At 42.7% G+C, this 22,068-nt stretch overlaps 1 protein-coding gene across 1 annotated transcript in view; it reads right to left on the reverse strand.

Moving 5' to 3' along the window:
• Nucleotides 1–1,014: 1,014 nt before the first annotated feature.
• The window catches only part of LOC308669701 (solute carrier organic anion transporter family member 1C1-like), a gene marked incomplete at its 5' end in the record, with an annotated part of 29,407 nt that continues 8,353 nt past the window's right edge, over nucleotides 1,015–22,068 (reverse strand). The window contains 10 exon segments of the mRNA XM_081330572.1: nucleotides 1,015–1,348; nucleotides 2,349–2,466; nucleotides 3,412–3,476; nucleotides 5,645–5,820; nucleotides 7,128–7,290; nucleotides 14,460–14,655; nucleotides 16,735–16,899; nucleotides 18,380–18,622; nucleotides 20,020–20,118; nucleotides 21,513–21,659. Of these exon segments, the coding sequence (XP_081186698.1) occupies nucleotides 1,129–1,348; nucleotides 2,349–2,466; nucleotides 3,412–3,476; nucleotides 5,645–5,820; nucleotides 7,128–7,290; nucleotides 14,460–14,655; nucleotides 16,735–16,899; nucleotides 18,380–18,622; nucleotides 20,020–20,118; nucleotides 21,513–21,659 (1,592 nt within the window). The 3' untranslated portion in view covers nucleotides 1,015–1,128.

The raw sequence follows: 22,068 nt of genomic DNA on the forward strand, positions 1-22,068 counted from the left end.
TAGTTTATGGATTATTTTGTTATGTGAATCTAGCCAATCTGGAAAATTTAGTTTACAGTTCAGTCAAACAAACACAAAACATTGGGTTAACTTAGTAAACCAGCGTTCAGTTAACCAAGATTATCTGCCAGATGTGGCAGTCCTTATCTTTTGAGAGAAAGGCATGACTTTTAGTGTCATCTCCTGTTGTGGCACCTTCGCAACCACATACATTGGTCATCTCCACGCTGCAATAGCCAGCAATTTGCACAGTGACTATCTCTAGGAACTAAATTAGCCAGCAAACTTTACTTGTGCAAAATTTGGGTAGAGCAGGGTTGCCCCACCTTAGCAACTTTAAGACCTGTGGACTTCAACTCCCAGAATTCCTTAGCCAGCATGGAGAATTCTGGGAGTTGAAGTCCACAGATCTTGGCACAGGTCACCAAGTTGGACATCCCTGGTGTAGAGTGATCCCAAACCAAAAGGGAAGAAAATTGTTCAGAAGGGAAGAGTTTCATGGAAACTTAGCACTGGAGGAAGATGACAAGTTGTTTAAATCAAGAAAACTATCTCCTCTGTTGTTTCATTATGATGCAACATAGAGTTTACATTTTGTGTTCCAAAACCACATCTTCCTTTTCCAACTTCCACTTCTTTGTGCCAGAGTTGACATGGCATTGCCCAGTTTTAACAACCCCAGTGTTTATGAATTCCCAAGACCACCATGTTTCACCCAGGAGTCATATCACTATTTCAGTTGGATCATTAATGGGAGCTCCTCAGATATCTTCTCCAGGATCTAAGACAGGGGTGTTAAACTCGCAACGTCACGTGACGTGTCGCAATGTATTGTGACTTTTTTCCCATTGCCGGCAATGGGGTAGGCGCGGTTTCAGCATGATGCATCCGGCCCACGGGCTGGCAGTTTGACACCCCTGATCTAAGACCTTCTTGAACTTTGAGTTTCAGATTCTTCTTTCTGAAGGAACATTTGATGCTAATGTCAATGTCTAACTCCAGTGACTGGCAGCACGTTGACCCGGTCAAGGAGTAGTAGGGTTAGGAGCTCCACAGTTTGCTCATGATAAGTCCATAATTTGCAGCCATTGTCTGCATGAGCATCCAAGATAATGTTCCTTAACCTTTTCAAAAAGAAGTGTCTCCAGCAACTTGAATCTCCTTGTGAGAGGACTCTTCTGTCTTTGGGCTGATATTGGACAACTTAATGTCAAGTACTTCTCCAGTTTTGATGTCCTTCGTTATTTGATTGCTTTGCCTGCAATGTTTTATGATTAGAGTGCAAAGGATGATATAAAGAAAGAAGCTCCCAAATCTTAGTGCAGCAATGATCCCAAGGTAGACATGTCTAGGAGAAAAAACAGAGGGAGAACAAGCTGAGTTGGAACAAAGCAGGAATGTTTCCTAGAAGAAGAGGAATAGCATTTTCACCTTTGGAGATCAATAATGTCCTTAATTTTACAAAAGAAGCCGGAAGATTCAGAGCCTATGGTATTCCCATACCAGGCAGTCATGTTTTGTCCAATAATGGTTTATTTAATAAACCACAATTGAAGAGGTCCACATTAGAATGTTAACAGTGGCTAAGTTCCATAGTGCGGTCTGCTTAGTTTGGTTTTAGTGTGTGGTGTGAACCTAGGTCCTAGACTAAAATTATGGAGCTGCACTGCAGTCTCTCCTCCTCCATTACTGATTGTGCTCTCATATTCTTTTTTTTTCCTGTCCATTTTTTCCTGCAATGTTCTTGCCCTTGACCCTGCCTTCCTGCTATCCATCCATCCATCCATCCATCCATCCATCCATCCAATATTGGCTTCCTGTCTTCCTACTTTCCATCTATCCATCTATCCACACTCTCTTTGCTTTTCCTTCCTTCCTTCCTTCCTTCCTCCCTCCCTCCCTTCCTCCCTCCCTTCCTTCTTCCCTCCCTCCCTCTCTCCCTTCTTCCCTCCCTCCCTCCCTCCCTCCCTCCCTTCCTTCCTTCCTTCCTTCTTCCCTCCCTCCCTCCCTCCCTCCCTCCCTTCCTTCTTCCCTCCCTCCCTCCCTTCCTTCCTCCCTCCCTCCTTCCCTCCCTCCCTCCCTCCCTCCCTCCCTCCCTTCCTTCCTTCCTTCCTTCCTTCTTCCCTCCCTCCCTCCCTCCCTCCCTCCCTCCCTCCCTTCCTTCCTCTTCCTGAAAGCTATATTAATACAAATAAAAGACTTGTCAACATGTATCTATTCTGTGAAGGGTCTTCATCCTTATTTAAGGTGTGAAAACAGATTTATTCATCCAGACCCAACACAACCCGAGGAATACACAACAGAGCCCATTTAAGTCCATAGGTTCTTTTCTTCCTTTTGAGGCTTACCTGAATGCTTTGGTATCATATACTCTGCAAGCCCCAGAACCACCACAGGGTTTCACACCCCATTTCAAGCAGGTCTGGTCAATCAAAGCTCCAAAGTAAATTGGGGAAGGGAGCCCCCCTGAGATAGGGACAAGAGAGACAAGTAGGACAGACGTGACATACTCAGCAAGGCTTGAGGGGAACAAAAACTCAGCGGCAGAGTCTGCGCAGTGAGAACTTCATGGCTTGGGTTAAACTCCTAAAAAGAAACAAGGAGTAGGAAGTGCCAAGGATTTTAGTTGGAGCCATATTTCCAGACTGTGCAGAGACCTCCGGCCTGTATGCATAGCTTATGTGGAATAGGCATCCTGTTCTGACCCCTGACCCCCCGTCACTGCAAATCACATCCACAGGCACATTTTGACGCTCCACTTTCAATATGAGGTTCTCCTGTATTGTGATAAACGGTCTGGCTCAACTGTTTCACAATCCTCAACCTACAATCATAATGGAGTCTGACCATTATGGTTCTAAGTCAGGGGTAGGCAATCTTGGCTCTTTTGTGACTCGTGGACTTCAACTCCCAGAATTCCTGAGCCAGCATGGCTCAGCTTGGAAACCTCTCCCTTTCCCCTCAGCATGGCTGAGATTCTCTTGGGATTCTGTCAATCAAGAGAGCTTGACAGGGGAAGTGACAGCAGCAAAGAAATTGTCCAATGGCAGCTTGCAGTCTCTAGACTAAACAATCCCAGCCATTTCAAGAATTTGCCAAACTGCCCTGGTCCAAAGTTTTGCTTAAACTGAGTTAGATTTAAGCAATCATGAGCAAAAAAAGAAATGTAAAGGAGTGGGGTGGCTATGCTTTCATCACCAGAAGCTTTAGAACAGCTCTCCTGAAATTGACATTATCCAGATGGCCAGCTTCACTCAAAATGACAGAGAATTGAATCCAATACATTTAGAAGACAGAGGATACTCTTAGGATACCATGTTACTCAGTTTCTCTCCAAAATATTGAGCATCTCATGGCTAATAAATAAGGTTATCTGCTTAAAATCTAAAATGAAATCTGGAATCTATTTACCAAGGACTCTTCCACATAACGCTTCAATGCCCACAGCAAAAGATTTCAAATCTGGTGAAACTGATCTGAAAAAGATGAGGAGAAGTTCAAAAGTGAGTTTAGACGAGGAACATTGAAATAAATGAATTCTAGAGGGAAGACAAAAAAATAAGATTGTAAATATTGGTTGGAAATCACATTTTTAAAAATTTGTGTTTCTTTTTCTATCATTTTTCCCTGTTTCTTTCTTTTTTATTCTCTTTTATTTCTTTTTCTTTAGATTTGTCTTTTAGCAGGGGAAAATCCTAATAAAAATAATACTAAAGAAATAAATGAAATCTGAAAACAAGCTAGTCAGCACAATATCCTGGTATAGCTCAGAGCTGAACCCAACTGGAATGATGTGTAATCAACATCAACTCAGTCCTGACTCAAATTAAGCACAGACTTAAAGTTCACCCATTGGGGAAAAAAATCCATCAGCATTAATTAAATATCCTTAAATGCTTGTACAAATAAATAAATGTTTTATTCTTGTCCTATTTATTAACGTCATTTTAATCTTTGTAGCCTTTTATAGAATGATAAAAAATTATTTTAATTTTTAAACAGTGCTGTTACTCATCCTCAAGTCTTTGGATTAAAAATTAAATAAATACGTGTGGGCAAATCACAGTGAAGTGAAATTACAACTATTGATTTGGAAAAATTGACTTTTGTAACAACAGTATATTTCCACAAGTAAAAATTTCACTGGGAACTGTAATAGCAGTTGTAAAATGTTTGCTCGTGCTTTATTTCTACAATGCATTATACTGTAGATAGTCCTTGGCTTATGACTATAAATGGAGCCTGGTCTCATAAGTCATGACCGCTGTAAATCAGGTTGGTCATGTGATCAACCTGATTTTAAGACCTTTCGTTGCGGCTGTTGTTAAGACCACGGTGGTCTTAAAGCAAATGTTGGATCCTGCGACATCATCCTGGGATACCTGCCATTTACCTTCATTCGTTAAAGCAAACACCATGGTCGTAAAACGAATGCTGCAGTCATTAAACAAATACTGTAGTTGTTTGCTGTGGGTGCAGTTTTACTGAAAACCAGAGGTAAATGCCAGTTTTTGGCAAAACCATCATAAAATGGTGGTAAATGCAGCCTTATTGCTGAGTGCCCAGTTTAGTCACATGACCATGGGGGGGAAAATTGTTGGAAATTTTAATCCAGGTTGTAAGTAGCCCCAAGATGGATCTGTCATAACCTAGAACAGGGCTTTTCAACCTTTTCATCCATTGTACCACTTTTAGGATATGGCAACATCCGAGTACCACCAGTTGCCTAGCAAGGTGTCAAAAACTTGATGATCAAAAAAAAAAAGAAGGAAAAAAGTGATGAAGTACAGAGTCCTTGACTTACAACAGTTCACTTAGTGACTGTTCGAAGTTACAATGGTACTAAAAAAAGTGCTCCCCCAAGCCACAGCCGAGCAAGACACCTGCCTGCCTGCCTGGCGGTGCTCTTCCTCCTGTCCGAGGTTTTCATTGTTGTGAGCATTTCTATTGAGGATTGGCTGTGGGAGTGGGGTGTTTGGTTTTTATTCCCCCCCATCTGCTGGGTGGTTGCAGCAGGTTTTGGTCACTTCACATGACCCTGGGACACTGTGACTGTCATAAATATGAATCAGTTGCCAAGCATCTGAATGCAAATCACAAGACCCTGGAGATGCTGCAAGATTCCAGCTGATCAGTGCTTCTTCTGGGCTCAGCAGAAGCGCCAGGATCAGCACCGAGCTCCAGCTGTAGCCTGGCACTGATCCTGGCGCTTCCGCTGAGCCCTGACAGCCCTGCAGCTCCAGCCGTCTCTCGCTCAGGCTTGTGCGGTGCTGCCACCGGTTCAGCTCATTCCCCTCCCCCGCTACCACTTCTCTAGGATGGTCACGTACCACCTGCCAGGTGTCAATGTACCACAGGTGGTACCCGTACCACTGGTTGAAAAGCCCTGACTTAGAATGATTGCTAGGCAACTGGCGATATGTTGAGGACTCCCTGTACTATCAGTAAAAGGAAATAAAATACAGTGCAATGTTTGAAATCTTAAAACTGCTTTTGCCACTTAGAAGGAATCTGCAGAAGAAGCAATGAATGGAAGGGTATGATTTTTACAATATTTTTTTCAGCATTCATTTTTATGATAAAGTCTACAATTTTACACCCAGTTTGCCCCCCCAGCTTTAAAAAAGAATGAAAATGTCTTCACCTAAACATAAGCATATATGTAGGCGTTCCTCCCAAAGTGAAGATAAAAGCAACTATGGACAACAACACTAAAAAGTAAGGGAATTCTTTTGCACAATGATCCCTCGGACATTGACCCAGAACTGCAGAAGAATTACCAGCTCCTGAAACTCCCACACAACTGCAGTTTTGAAATACCTGCAAGATAGAAGAAAAATGAAGTAAATGCTCGGAATGGCCTACATTTCCAAATCTCTATTTGTGTGGTTGTAGGCAAGCGATGTAATTAATGGTTTCTGGGAATGCTAATCATTTCCAAACTCACGGAATAACTGAGTTGGAAGGGACCCTGGAGATCTTCTAGTCCAACCCCCTGCTCAAACAGGAAACCCTATACCATTTCAGACAAAAGGTTGTTCAATCTCTCTGAGCTTAATTGTTTTCTGGCGGATGTTTCATTACCCAGCTAGGTAATATAATCAGGGCTAAAAGGGTGTGGCCTATTCCATTCCATTCCATTCCATTCCATTCCATTCCATTCCATTCCATTCCATTCCATTCTATTCTATTCTATTCTATTCTATTCTATTCTATTCTATTCTATTCTATTCTATTCTATTCTATTCTATTCTATTCTACTCCGTTATTCTATTCTATTCTATTCTATTCCGTAATTCTATTCTATTCTACTCCGTTATTCTATTCTATTCTATTCTATTCTATTCTATTCTATTCTATTCTGTTCTGTTCTGTTCTGTTCTGTTCTGTTCTGTTCTGTTCTGTTCTGTTCTGTTCTAGTCTAGTCTAGTCTAGTCTAGTCCAGTCCAGTCCAGTCCAGTCTAATCTAGTCTAGTCTAGTCTAATGTAGTCTAATCTAGTCTAGTCTAGTCTTTTGAAACTCAGGATTGAACCATGGAGTCCTTGATGCCTACTGGTTTCCCTGCACACATTTCATTACCCAACTAAGTAACATCATCAGTGTGAATGAGTGTGGGGTTTGCTATCTTGTCAACCATCTTGTTTTACCCTTTACTGCCCATATGGAATCTTCTTCTGGATTTTCCAAGAAGTTGCTGGAAAAGTCAGAAGAGGCTATTGTGCCATTAGCTCCAACAACATGAGATTCAACATGCAATGAGGTGAGCAGCACATAAATTTAATAAATAAATAAAATAAACGTTCAAGGACAGCAGCACCAGTGGGAACTTTGAAAATCTTGCATAGAAGTAAAGCGCCCCTCTGAAAATTTGCCCAGATCTAATATTCTGTGATTTGCCACTTCTCAGGAAATTAACTCATTTATTTTCAATGAATACATTTTCATTTATCATACGTTTACTTATGACACTTTTGTGCTGCCCATCTCCCCAAAAAGGTAAATAAATAAATAAATAAATAAATAAATAAATAAATAAATAAATAAATAAATAAATAAATAAATAAATAAATGAGAACTTATTTCCTTTCCACTGAAGGGATAGGTTTTATAACATGGCTGCATTTACCAAATCTTTTCCACTTCCCACCGACGTTTTGCAGCCAGCTAAACATGGGCTCATGTAGGTGATACCGTTGTCTCCACAAACTGGATCCCAGTGGCTCTCTTCACAGCCGCAGTCAGAGTTGCAGAGAGATAATGGCTTCTCTTTGAAGGACACTTCTTTGATGCTAAAGGAATAATGATGGAGCCATCAGCAATCCAAAGGGGGAAAGATCCAGATAAATATATCTATATTGTCAGCCAACAGAATGCCATCCATGCATAAGAGGGAAGAACTACGGGTTGCAGAAGGATAACAACCTTGGAAAACAACCTAATGTGAGAAGGAGGGATCCCAAAACAGAACAATAAGACTGAATTCTTCCAGAAAGAACACTCTTGAATGTGTTGGATTCATGATGTTATTTTTTCTCTCCTAATGCTGTGCTTTAATTTACTTTGTACTTTTTTATGCGAAAATCATCCCAGGGAAATCCAAGGAAATCCCAGTGTGTAGTGGGGTGCCCCAGGGCTCTGTTCTGGGCCCAGTGCTCTTCAACATCTTCATCAACGATTTGGATGAGGGGATAGATGGGGAACTCATCAAATTTGCAGACGACACCAAGCTGGCAGGAATAGTCAATACTCCAGAAGATAGGCTTAAGATACAGGAGGATCTGGATAGACTTGAACACTGGGCGCTATCTAACAAAAATGAAATTCAATGGTGAAAAATGTAAGGTTCTACATTTAGGCAAGAAAAAACAAATGCACTAGTATAGTATAGGTGGTACCTTGCTCAACAGTAGCAACTGCGAGAGGGATCTCGGAGTCCTACTGGACAATCACTTAGATATGAGCCAGCCGTGTGCTGCAGCTGCCAAAACAGCCAACACAGTGCTAGTCTGCATTAACAGAGGGATAGAATCAAGATCTAAAGATTTTTTCTCCATAGGAACCTGGAATGTAAGATCCATGAATCAAGGAAAGCTGGACGTGGTCAAACAAGAGATGACAAGACTGAACATCGACATCTTAGGTATCAGCGAACTAAAATGGACAGGAATGGGTGAATTTAATTCAGATGACCATCAGGTATACTACTGCGGGCAAGAATCCCTCAGAAGAAATGGAGTAGCCTTCATAGTCAATAAAAGAGTAGGAAAAGCAATACTGGGATACAATCCTCAAAATGACAGAATGATCTCAGTTCGAATCCAAGGCAAACCATTCAATATCACAGTAGTCCAAGTCTATGCCCCAACCACCGGTGCTGAAGAGGATGAAATTGACCGGTTCTATGAAGCCCTACAGCACCTTATAGAACTAACACCAAAAAATGATGTCCTTATCATCATGGGGGATTGGAATGCTAAAGTAGGAAGCCAAAAGATAACCGGAATAACAGGCAACTTTGGCCTTGGAGTACAAAATGGAGCAGGGCACAGGCTGATAGAATTTTGTCAAGAGAATACGATGGTCATAGCAAACACCCTTTTCCAACAACCCAAGAGACGGCTCTACACATGGACATCACCAGACGGTCAACACAGAAATCAGATTGACTATGTACTCTGCAGCCAAAAATGGAGAAGCTCTATACAGTCAATAAAAACAAGACCAGGAGCGGACTGTGGCTCAGACCATGAGCTTCTTGTTGCAAAGTTTAAGCTTAAACTGAAGAAAGTAGGGAAAAGCACTAGGCCAGTCAGGTATGAATTAAATCATATCCCTGTTGAATATACAGTAGAGGTGACAAATAGATTTAAGGAATTAGATCTGATAGACAGGGTGCCTGAAGAACTATGGACAGAGGTTCGCAACATTGTACAAGAGGTAGCAACCAAAACCATCCCAAAGAAAAAGAAATGCAAGAAAGCAAAATGGCTGTCTGAGGAAGCTTTGCAAATAGCTGAGGAAAGGAGGGAAGCAAAAGGCAAGGGAGAAAAAGAAAGATACGCCCAATTGAATGCAGAATTCCAGAAAATAGCTAGAAGAGATAAGAATGACTTCTTAAATGAACAGTGCAAAGAAATAGAAGAAAACAATAGAATAGGGAGGACCAGAGATCTTTTCAAGAAAATTGGAGAGATGAAGGGAACGTTCAATGCAAAAATGGGCATGATAAAGGACCAAAATGGCAAGGACCTAACAGAGGCAGAAGAGATTAAGAAGAGATGGCAAAATTACACAGAAGAACTACTGTATACAAGAATGAGCTTAACGTCCCTGATAATCACAATGAGGTGGTCACTGACCTCGAGCCAGACATCCTAGAATGTGAAGTGAAGTGGGCCTTAGAAAAGCTGAGCAACAACAAAGCTAGTGGAGGTGACAGTATTCCAGCTGAGCTATTCAAAATCTTAAAAGACGATGCAGTAAAAGTGCTACACTCAATTTGCCAGCAAATTTGGAAAACTCAACAGTGGCCACAGGATTGGAAAAGATCAGTTTACATTCCAATTCCAAAGAAAGGCAGTGCCAAAGAATGTTCAAACTATCGCACCATTGCACTCATTTCTCATGCTAGTAAAGTTATGCTTAAAATCCTACAAGCTAGACTCCAGCAGTATGTGGATCGAGAACTACCAGAAGTACAGGCAGGATTTCGAAGAGGCAGAGGAACTAGAGATCAAATTGCCAACATACGCTGGATCATGGAAAAAGCTAGAGAGTTCCAGAAAAACATCTACTTCTGCTTCATTGACTATGCTAAAGCCTTTGATTGTGTGGATCATAACAAACTGTGGCAAGTTCTTAAAGAGATGGGAGTACCAGAACATCTTATTTGTCTCTTGAGAAACCTATATGCGGGCCAAGAAGCAACAGTGAGAACTGGACACGGAACCACTGATTGGTTCAATATTGGGAAAGGAGTCCGGCAAGGCTGTATACTGTCGCCTTGCCTATTTAACTTATATGCAGAGCACATCATGAGAAAGGCAGGGCTAGATGAATCAAAAGTTGGAATTAAGATTGCTGGAAGAAATATCAACAACCTAAGATATGCAGATGATACCACTCTAATGGCAGAAAGTGAAGAGGAACTGAAGAGTCTCTTGTTGCGAGTGAAGAAGGAGAGTGCAAAAGTTGGGTTGAAACTAAACATTAAGAAAACTAAGATCATGGCATCCGGCCCTCTTAATTCCTGGCAAATAGATGGGGAAGAAATGGAGGTAGTGACAGATTTTATTTTCCTGGGCTCCAAGATCACTGCAGATGGGGACTGTAGTCAAGAAATTAAAAGACGCTTGCTCCTAGGGAGGAAAGCCATGGCAAATCTAGACAGCACACTAAAAAGCAGAGACATCACCCCGTCAACAAAAGTGCGTATAGTCAAGGCTATGGTCTTCCCAGTTGCAATGTATGGCAGTGAAAGTTGGACCATAAGAAAGGCTGAGCGCAAAAGAATTGAGGCCTTTGAACTCTGGTGCTGGAGAAGACTCCTGCGAGTCCCTTGGACTGCAAGGCGATCAAACCGGTCAGTCCTAGAGGAGATCAACCCTGACTGCTCTTTAGAAGGCCAGATCCTGAAGCTAAAACTCAAATACTTTGGCCACCTAATGAGGAGGAAGGACTCACTGGAGAAGAGCCTAATGCTGGGAAAGATTGAGGGCAATAGAAGAAGGGGACGACAGAGAATGAGGTGGCTGGATGGAGTCACTGAAGCAGTAGGCGTGAGCTTAACTGGACTCCAGAAGATGGTAGAGGACAGGAAGGCCTGGAGGAACATTGTCCATAGGGTCGCGATGGGTCGGACACGACTTCGCAACTAACAACAACAACAACAGAATCAAGATCACGTGAAGTGTTAATACCACTTTACTATGCCTTGGTAAGGCCACCCTTGGAATATTGCATCCAGTTTTGGTCATCACGATGTAAAAATATCTTGAGACTCTTGAAAGGGTACAGAGAAGAGCAACAAAGATTATCAGGGGACTGGAGGCTAAAACATATAAAAAACGGTTGCTAGAATTGGGTATGTCTAGTTTAACGAAGAGAAGGGCGAAGGGTGACATGATAGCAGTCTTCCAATATCTCAGGGGCTGCCACAAAGAAGAGGGAGTCAAGCTATTCTCCAAAGCCCCTGAAGGCAGGACAAGAAGCAAAGGATGGAAACTAGTCAAGGAGAGAAGTAACCTAGAACTAAGGAGAAATTTCCTGACAGTTAGAACAATTAATCAGTGGAACAACCTGCCTCCAGAAGTTGTGAATGATCCAACACTGGAAGTTTTTTAAGAAGAGACTGGACAGCCATTTGTCTGAAACGGTATAGGGTTTCCTGCCTGAGCAGGGGGGTGGGCTAGATGACCTCCAAGGTCCCTTCCAACATTATTATTATTAGTATTATTATTATTGTTGTTGTTAAGAGGTTTATAATTTCTACCTTATTCTCAGGGTGATTGAGGGTTTCTTTCCAATTTCTCTGTGGTTCCCACCCCTCTTCCCTCAGCTTACAGATAGTCCTCGAGTTATCACCATGCAGCCAAAGCTGCCCATTATAATCATAAGTGATAAGAGTTGTAAGATGGGTAAGTCACATGACCAATCAGATTTTAGCATCTTTTTCTGTGGTGGTAGTTAAGTGACCACTACAGTCATTAAGCGAACCCGTAGTTTGTTATGGACTCTGCTTTTCCCCCAAACTAGAAATGCTGAAGTACAGTCACGTGACCACAGGGGACAACTGGTTTTAAGGCCCCTTTCTGATTTGGTCGTAACTTTGAATCATTGCTAAATGGCCGGTTATAAGTCAAGGACTGCATACAGTTTATTGTTAGAGATGTGGGCGAGCATTTGCTCAAAAGGTTGCTGTTTTCTGATTCTCATCTGGTTGTCACTCTGAAGCTCCTGGATAGGAGTGGGGGTGGGGAAATCCTAATTGGAAGAATTTCCACTGGGTCTTTTCCAAATTGGAAAGTGTGGGCAACTAGAGAGATTTCAGAAGGATGGACGTCTGGGAAGGCACTCTAGCAGAGGTCTTCAAAGGTAAAAAAAGGTAAAGTTTCCCCTGCACATGTGTGCTAGTCGTTTCCAACTCTAGGGGCCGGTGCTCATCTCCGTTACAAAGCCGAAGAGCCATCTCTGCATTCCTCTGGAGTTTGACATGCATATTGTTCTTCTCATGATGCCCTTGGATTGGGCAATGTCTGTTCTAAAATTATCTTTCTTACAACAGGAGCGCTTTGAGAAAGACTAGACAGCATCAACCTGAGCTTTCTGCAACTCTTTAACATGTATTACATGGAATGCATCGGTCAATATTTTTGTAGGACACCCTGTAAGGTCACGCTCCAGTTTATGATGTGGGAAGCTGCTAAGGTGGCCCTGGAACAGGGCAACCAAACCAGGTCCTTGGCTCCAACCAAGAAGCCTTTGATAGTCCTTCTGCTCCAGGCAGATGGTCTACAGGCATTCCTCAACTTACAACCACAATAGGTAAAGGTAAAGTTTCCCCCGCACATGTGTGCTAGTCGTTTCCAACTCTAGGGGCCGGTGCTCATCTCCGTTACAAAGCCGAAGAGCCAGCGCTTGTCCGAGGACGTCTCCGTGGTCATGTGGCCGGCATGACTAGACGCCAAAGGCGCACAGAACGCTGTTACCTTCCCACCATAGTGGTCCCTATTTTTCTACTTGCATTTTTAGGTGCTTTCGAACTGCTAGGTTGGCAGAAGCTGGGACAAGTAACAGGCGCTCACTCTTACGTGGCACTCGGGATTTGACCCGCCAAACTGCCGACCTTCTGATCGACAAGCTCAGCATCCTAACCCACTGAGATACCGCGTCCCTAAGGGGTCTTCAAACTTGGCCCTTTTATGACTTGTGGACTTCAAGTCCCAGAATTCCTCAGAATTCAACTCCCAGAATTCCTCCCAGAATTCCTCAGACCCCCGCACTATACAAAGGTGTAGCTGTAGTGGTACTGATTCCTCAGTACCTTGTGACTGCTGGCCACAATGGGCAGTAAGGCAGTAAGGTCTAGACCAGGGGTAGGCAACCTTGGCTCTGAGGAATTCTGGGAGTTGAAGTCCATGAGTCATAAAAGAGCCAAGGTTGCCTACCGCTGGTCTAGATAGAGATCTAAAATCTATTCCATGTCTTTCCTTCATCTAATCTTCTGCATGCCTTTTTCCTAATCTCAGCTCTTTTTCTTCCCACGTGTAGATCATGCCCTTTGGGGCTGTCTTCCCCATAGGCCTTTGGGCACTGGGGAGAGGAAAGCACAATGAAAGACAGGCCATTCACACACAACACAATACTACAAAAAAGAAGTCGAGATACTACAAAAAAGATGTGGAGACTTTGGGGAAAAAAATTAGAGAAGAGGAACTAAGGTGATCAAAGGCCTGAAGACTAAAAACATATGAAGAACGGCTGCAGGACTTGGGTTTGACTGGTCTAAAGAAAAGAAGAAATAGGGATGACATGATAGCAGTATTCCAGTATTGGAGGGCCTGCCACAAAGAAGAGGGGGTCAACACTGGAAGTTTTTAAGAAGAGACTGGACAGCCATTTGTCTGAAATGGTATAGGGTTTCCTGCCTGAGCAGGGGTTGGACTAGATGACCTTCAAGGTCCCTTCCAACTTTATTATTATTATTATTATTATTATTATTATTATTATTATTATTATTATTATTATTATTATTGTTATTGTTATTGTTATTGTTGTTGTTGTTGTTGTTGTTGTTGTTATTATTATTATTATTATTATTATTATTATTATTATTATTATTATTATTATTATTATTATTATTATTATCTTATTTTCCAAAGTGTCAGAGGGCAGAAGAAGAAACAATAGTTGGAAACTGAACAAAGACAGAAGCAACCTGGAATTAAGAAGAAACTTCCTGACAGTGAGGACAATTAAGCAGTGGAACAGCTTGCCTCCAGAAATCATGGGCGCTCCATCACTGGAGGTTTTTAAGAAGAGACTGTAACTAGACCGTCACTCGTCTGAAATGGCATAGCTTTTCCTGCTTGAGCAGGGGGCTGGACTAGAAGATCTCCATGGTCCCTTCCAGCTCTATTCTTCTTTTATTCAGAAACTCTTGATCTTTTTGTAAAGAAATCATTACAAGAACTTTCCATTCCCGCAAGGAGAATTACAAGGATCTTCTCATTCCCTTTGAAAGAAATGCCCCAAGGCTACTTTGGATGGAAATCAAAGTAAGTGAGAAGTGTGTGTGTGTGGGGGGGGGGGGGGAATGTAGAACTTTTCTGCCTGGTCCCCTTCTGAGAGAGAGCAATGTATACGGGATACACTGCATCCATTATAAAATATGCATTATAAAACATGCGTTAGCTGCAACCTCCTCCTATCACCCCCAAAGATGAACAAGACGACAAACCCAGAGTAGTTGACGGTCAAACCAGCCACTTCAGGCACTTGGCAACTGGCGCCGAAGTAAAACAGGCTTAACAGGAAGGCTGTCACAAAGGTGATGCAGGCAAACTTCGCCATGGCTCCAATGGACAGTTTGAACTTCTTGATGATGAAACCTCCCAGGAACATCCCCACAATGGTAATAGGTAAAAGAATCACACCTACAAAGGAAAGGGAGCTGTGACCTCACTTCATCCATCACTGAACACAACACACATTTCCTTCTTCAGAATAACAGTTACCATAACCCAGGGTTTTTCAACCAGTGGTACGGGTACCACCTGTGGTAGTTTGACACCTGGCAGGTGGTAAACGACCATCCTAGAAAAGTGGTAGCAGGGGAGGGGAAGGAGCTGAACTGGTGGCAGCACCGCACAAGCCTGAGCGAGAGACGGCTAGAACTGCAGGGCTGTCAGGGCTCAGCGGAAGCGCCAGGATCAGCACTTCTTCAGGGCTGTCAGGGCTCAGGGGAAGCGCCAGGATCAGTGCCAGGCTTCAGCTGGAGCTCGGCGCTGATCCTGGTGCTTCTGCTGAGCCCAGAAGAAGCGCCGATCAGCTGGAATGTCGCAGCATCTCCAGGGTCTTGTGATTTACATTCAGATGCTTGGCAACTGATTCATATTTATGATGGTCACAGTGTCCCAGGGTCATGTGAAGTGACCAAAACCTGCTGCAACCACCCAGCAGACGGGGGGGGGGGGGGATAAAAACCAAACACCCTCCCCCCACCTCCACTGCCAATCCTCAACAGAAATGCTCACATCAATGAAAACCTCGGACAGGAGGAAGAGCGCCGCTTGGCGGGCAGGCAGGTGTCTTGCTCGGCTGTGGCTTGTGGGGCACTTTTTCAGTGCCATTGTAACTTCAAACAGTCACTAAGCGAACTGTTGCAAGTCGAGGACTACCTGTACTTCATCATTTTTTTCCCTTTTTTTTTTGGTCATCAAGTTTTTGACACCTTGCTAGGTGACTGGTGGTACTCGGATGTTGCCATATCCTAAAAGTGGTACAATGGGTGAAAAGGTTGAAAAGCCCTGCCATAGCCCACTGCCAGGAGTACCGGTAGTCCTGAACTTACAGCCATTTGTTTAGTGAGTGTTCAAAGTTACTACAGCACGGAAAGAGTTAACTTATGAACATTTTTCACACCTACGACCACTGCAGCATCCCCAGAGTAGCAGGATCAAAATTGGCTGGGCAACGGGCAGGCATTTATGACGGTTGCCGTGTCCTGGGGTCACGTGATCCCCTTTTGCGACCTTCTGACAAGCCATGTCCATGGGGAAGCCAGAGTCACTTAACAACCGTGTCGCTAACTTAACAACTGCAGTGATTCACTTAACAACTGTAGCAGGAAAGGTCGTAAAATGGGTCAAAACTCACTTGGCAACTGTCTTGCTTAGCAAGGGAAATTTGGGGCTCAGTTGGGGTTGTAAATCGAGAACTACCTTTAATGATAATATGCCTCATTTTCTCGTTACAACGAAAAGGATGTCTATAGAAGCCACCCAACCCATATGCCAGTGGTGGCGAACCTATGGCACGCATGCCAGAGGTGGCACTCAGAGCCCTCTCTGTGGGAACGTGCACTGTTGCCCCAGCCCCACCCACCCCTGCGGCCCCTTCCTCACCAGCAGCCCCCCCCAGAGGAGAGTCATCCCCGGGCACGGCCTGCGCAGAGCAGCGCACCCCGTCACATCCAGATGATGCTGGGAGGCATGGGAAGAGGGCATGGCCACCATGGCACTGCAGGGCCGCCTGGGTGATCTGCTGCATCAGGCTGTGGAGGCGGTGGGTGGCCCTGCAGGTGGGTAGGGTGTGGGTGGAGCGGGCCACAGTGGGGGCGGGGCAGGGGGCAGGGTGGGCTTTGGGCACTTGGTCTCTAACATGTGTGCCTGCTTAATCTCATGGAATGTCTATTAGTTTGGTGTAGTGGCTAAGGCGCCAAATTAGAAACCGAGAGACTATGAGTTCTTGTCCCACCTTAGCCATGAAAGCCAGCAGGGTGACTTTGGGCCAAACACCAGGAGACGGTGAGTTCTAGTTCCACCTTGGGCATAAAAACTGGCTGGGTGACTTTGGGCCAATTACCAGGAGACTGTGAATTCTAGTCCTGCCTTACCCATGAAAGCCAGCTGGGATCTTTGGGTCCATCACTACCTCACAGCATTGTTGTTGTTGTTGTGGAGAAAATAGGAGGAGGGAGGTGTATGGATAACAAACAGAAAAGCTTCACCTACCAATAAGAAAGATGGCTCTTGAAACGGCGATGTTGAACTGCTGCTCCATAAACTTGGATTCAAAGGTTATTATGCCAACCATAGAATTGTATTGAAAGATTGTAAGGAGCAAATAGACCAGGAAGATGGGGTTTCCAAACAGCTTTTTCAAAGTAGGAAAGAAATCTGGAAGAGCAAAAGGAAATAAAATAAAAGTCTAACCAAATTTACTGTCAGGTCAATTTCATCCGGAGACTATTTTTTTTATTTTTGTTCAAAATTGTAATTAAAAATATATATATGATTTCACAAGGAGGAAAAATCATGGATTTTATAATCAAGTCATTTCACAAGTTGTTAATTAACATGATTGGAATAAAATCCTCACAACGGTTAAGATTTATTGAGATGACCTGATCCGACAGGACTAATGGGATATTATAGCCCCAGCAAGAAAAAGCACAGAGCCAAGGTGACCCTTTGAGATTTGTTCTCAAAATACTAATCAGAAAGAGATCCCTTCCAAAATATACAGCTTTGAAAATTTGAAACATATAAGTATGAGATCTATTTGTATGCTTCTTTTTCTAACCATCTATAGAAATCTCTTGTAAACCTCTTCAGCTACTAGGAATCTTTGGATCAACAAGTTTTACAGCACCAGTTGAGTTTCCTCCTATCTTTAGAGAAAGGAGCTTTAATACAGGTTTAAGGACTTAAAAACTTTTTTTGCAGCAAAAGCGTGATTGGGAACTTTGATTCTGGTGTTGTTTTGAATTCTCTTTAAAAAAAAAAAAAGATAGGATGAGACATTTTAGGCCAGACACTAGAAGGACCAGAAGAATGAAAAATTACAATTAAAGGAGAAGGACCATTAAATTTCACTTACTAATACAGAATGCAGCAAAGTGTTTTAATATTGGATATATTGAACCCAAAGAGCCAGCGTTTGTCCAAGGACGTCTCCGTGGTCATGTGGCCGGCATGACTAGACACCAAAGGCGCACGGAACGCTGTTACCTTCCCACCTTAGTGATCCCTATTTTTCTACTTGCATTTTTACGTGCTTCCGAACTGCTAGGTTGGCAGAAGCTGGGACGAATAACAGGCACTCACTCTATTACGCGGCACTCGGGATTTGACCTGCCAAACTGCCGATCTTCTGATCGACAAGCTCAGCGTCCTAACCCAATGAGCCACCATGTCCCTATATTTCTGCTAATACTTAATGGATTTTGCTGATTAGGACTGAATGACAGGAGTTTAAGGATTTGTTTATAGATAAGAGCTGGATATGGGAAGAAGATACTGTTTGTTGTATTTTAGAAGAAGGTGATGTTACTAAAATGGTTTATACTTGTGATGAAGGTCATTATATAAAGAAACATATAATTTCTTTTTCTTTTTTTTGATTACCATATGTTCTTTTTTTCTAATTTTCTATTTTTTCTTTCCTGGACTTTCTTTTTTCCCCTCTTTCCATTTGTTTCTATTAGTTTTTCTCTTTTAATTGTAATTTTTAATAAAACTATATTTAAAAACTGAACATGTTTCCGCTCTAAGAAGTGACTCTGGAAATTGAGTAGAATATTGCAGAACCCAGGTTTGGCTCAGGACTGGTTGCAAAGCTCAGAATTAGCTACTTGTGAAGAGGTCATTCAACCACCTTTCGCCACTTCTGAAACCTTCATCTTTGGGCGGCCGGGAGCTTCCATTTTGTTCTGGCTGACTTGAGTGATTACATAAACTTCGGTTGACTTATTAACAACTTGTTCTCCTTGTTGTGGCAAAGAGTAAGGCAGGAACCAGAAAGGGAGAGATGACATAAAACTGGTGGCACCACAGATCAATATCCCAAGCCACCAAGCACCGACCCAACGTGTGTCTTTGGAATTGATGGTCAGTGTATCTAAGAGAAAAAAGAAAAAAAAACCCTTGCATATGAAAGTTCTTATTACACTTTCTATTAAGTATATCCCTTACGTCCACCAGGACTTATGATAATGGACTTTTTATTAGTGGTGGTCACATGGCATGTTTAATCTTAAACTTGGTTTAACAACAAACAATTCAGTTCCATTTGCACAGCACTCTGTCAGCTCCTCTAAATTTGAGGGCAGTCCATTATCATAAGCAAAGATTATGTAGTTTTAATTTTGGCTTTTTTTTTTTGCCCCTCAGCATGTGCATAAGTTGGCCTCTTGCTTAGGTTATCATTCAATTGATTAGGCAAGCCCAGAAAGTGGATTCTTCCAGTAACCAGGTTAAGTTGTGGATTGTTTGTTTTTTTCTTCCATTCAATCGTGTCTGATTCTTGCCGATGGCCTTGTGGTTTTCTTGGTAAGGTTTTTCAGAAGTGGTTTGCCATTACTTCCTTTTTAGGGCTGAGACAGAGTGACTGGCTCAGGGTCATCCAACTGGTTTTGTAGGTGAGGCTAGAAGTCACCATCTCCCTATTTCTAGTCTGATGCCTTAACCACTACACCACACTTACTTTCTGTGGACTAGTCATTTGTAAAAGAAACAACTATATGATGGCTTTATTCAAAAGCCTCATTCACACTCACTGCTAAGGCAATAGCTGGCTTTCCACAACATATTAAATTGCAAGGAAGCAACAAGCTTATTTTAGCCTAGTCTAGCTTGTTGTAATCAAGTCATTAGGGAAGGATCTCAAAGATCTACAACAGGGGTCTCCAAACTTGGCAACTTGAAGACCTGTGGATTTTAACTCCCAGAATTCCTCAGCCAGCAATACTGGCTGAAGAATTCTGGGAGTTGAAGTCCACAAGTCTTCAAGTTGCCAAGTTTGGAAACCCCTGCTCTACAATGTGGTCCAAATATTCATTAGTGGCTCTTTTCTTATATCATTTTCTCCTTCCTATACTTATTTAAATGTCACAAAATAGAAAACCTAAAAACTCAGTTTAATGTACTTGTGGGAAAATGGGGAGAGGATGTCAGCTATTCCCAAATGTCTGTTAAATCCCAAAGCATGCCGTTTGCATTAATTGACATCATTTGTGTAATGAAATAAAATTGGCACAAAAGGACTAATTGGCACCATCTCATAAAATTAATGTAAAGTCAATGCATACTTCATAGCCTTTTCCAGAGTATGTCAGAAACAATGGATCTGCGTTCCTTTGGAATAATGTCTGGACAATAATGTTGTCCAATACATCTGAAGTTTGCCAAATGGGACTTCATTAAATCAACGTTTTGAGGGCTGACTAGCAAAAGTCTACCAAACGAAAAGACAAATCTGGCTGAGAAGCAACATTGGCGATGATACTTGTTCCTTACCTGGGTTTACTGTTCCAATGTCAACCCACAAACTAGCACAAAAAGCTCCAAGCAGAAAGCCGAGAGATGGTCCAAACATCCCTGTAGACCGCACAGTTCCTATGAAAAATAAGTTAACCTAAGTACAGGAATACCTGCAGAACAGACTTCAAAACAGATGAGGAATGAGGTCTACAGCAGGTGGCAGCATCAAACCAACTTTGACTGCGCACAAAGCTAAGGTGAGGTGAAATTTGGTTAGTACTTGAAGAGTACCAGAAAATTCCAGAACTGCAGGCTAGACTGGGAAGATCTATTATATCTCCCTCCCTCCCTCCAGCCGGCCCCCATCCATCCATCCATCCATCCATCCATCCATCCATCCATCCATCCATCCATTCAGGGGTGGCAATAGTAATGGCAATAGCAAATTACTTCTATATTATTGCTAAAAAAAATAGGCAGGTGATGGGGCTTTGCTTGTTTGTGCGGTTGCTGGCATGCCGTGGCCTGGTACCGGCCCACGGATTGGGGGTTGGGGACCTCTGCTCTTGACCACCACTGACCCTTATCTAGTTCTAACCAGATGCTTAACATTAGTCTGAGAAAATTCCAATGCCTAGTCTTTAACAATAAATGGGTGATCTGGAAGATCTGTGTGTGTGTACCTGGTATTTCACGCCTGACATTTATCTGCATTTTGAAAAATGTGGATGAGGGTAATTGTATGTGGGATGACCTTGGGATATAGGGAAAGAGACAAAGATTGGGGAGGGGGGGACCCACAGCTATATAAGGGGTAAAGAAAGACAGAAAGGATCCTCCCTAACTCATCAGGCTTTTAAAAGATATGGTGGGGGATATGTACTTTCAGACTTGCAAGATTTTGTTAATGTAAGCCTACAACAAAGCAGGAATATGTCACAACTAATCCACTACTCCTAGACCAGGGGTAGGCAACCTCGGCTCTTTTATGACTCATGGACTTCAACTCCCAGAACTCCTGAGTCAGCAGCTGACTCAGGAGTTCTGGGAGTTGAAGTCCATGAGTCATAAAAGAGCCGAGGTTGCCTACCCCTGTCCTAGACTAATGACTGTTTCTCCAAAATTTCTTTCAAGATATCCTCTGCTCCCACCCTCCAAAACCTGGCAAAATGCCTTCTCTCATTTTTGGTACCAGCAAGAAAAATGGGGTTAGTGTCTCAGAATTATTTCACTGACCCTCTGTTGAATTTCTATGGATGTTTTTTAATGCAGACTTGCTGAAGAATCCTTGTGATGAAATAGTTTGAACCTGCTAAAGAGAAGAATTGAGCTCCCCCACTTTCTCCCTTCCCCAGGTGCCTTCCAACTAGGCTGGAATTGTGTCTCCCAGAATTCCCAGTCAATGCAGTCACTGGACAGGGTTGAATTCTGGGAGTTGAATTTCTGAGGGCTGCGATAGCTACAACTTTGGTCCTACCTCAGTTGTAATACTCCACTCAGGAGAGAAAGAGGGACCATATTTATCTTACCTATATAAAAGGCAGAGTTTTCTTCTGTGGCAAAATCATCAATGTAAGACATCCCCAAAGGCATGATAGGTGCTTCCCCAATTCCACGTAGAAGGTTCCCAGCAAACACAAAGACCCACAAATAGGAACTAGCCATTTTTTCACATCCTGAAAGCAAAATAAGCCCCAAGAAGTTGTGAGGTCCACAACTTGATCAGAATACTACCTGAGCATTACAATTTTCATTCCAAAGTAAATCCTTGACTTATGAAAACAATTGGGACCAGAATTTCCATGGCTAAGCAAGGCAGTTGTTAAGTGGTTTAGTGAACCACTGCAGTTGCTAAGTGAATCACGTGGTCGTTAAGTGAATCCAACCTCCCCCATGGACTTTGCATGTTGGAAACCAGCCTGGAAGGTTGCAAATGGTAATTTATTTATTTTATTTATTTATTTTAATTCCATTTATATCCCGCCCTTCTCCGAAGACTCAGGGCGGCTTACAAGCTTAGCAGTAGCCTTCATTCTATGTATATGCCTGCTTATTAGGGCTTTCACACACACCCCAAGCGGCATT

Source organism: Vipera berus (genome assembly GCF_964194415.1).
Source record: "Vipera berus genome assembly, chromosome: 6".
NCBI classification, from domain to species: Eukaryota; Metazoa; Chordata; class Lepidosauria; order Squamata; family Viperidae; genus Vipera; species Vipera berus.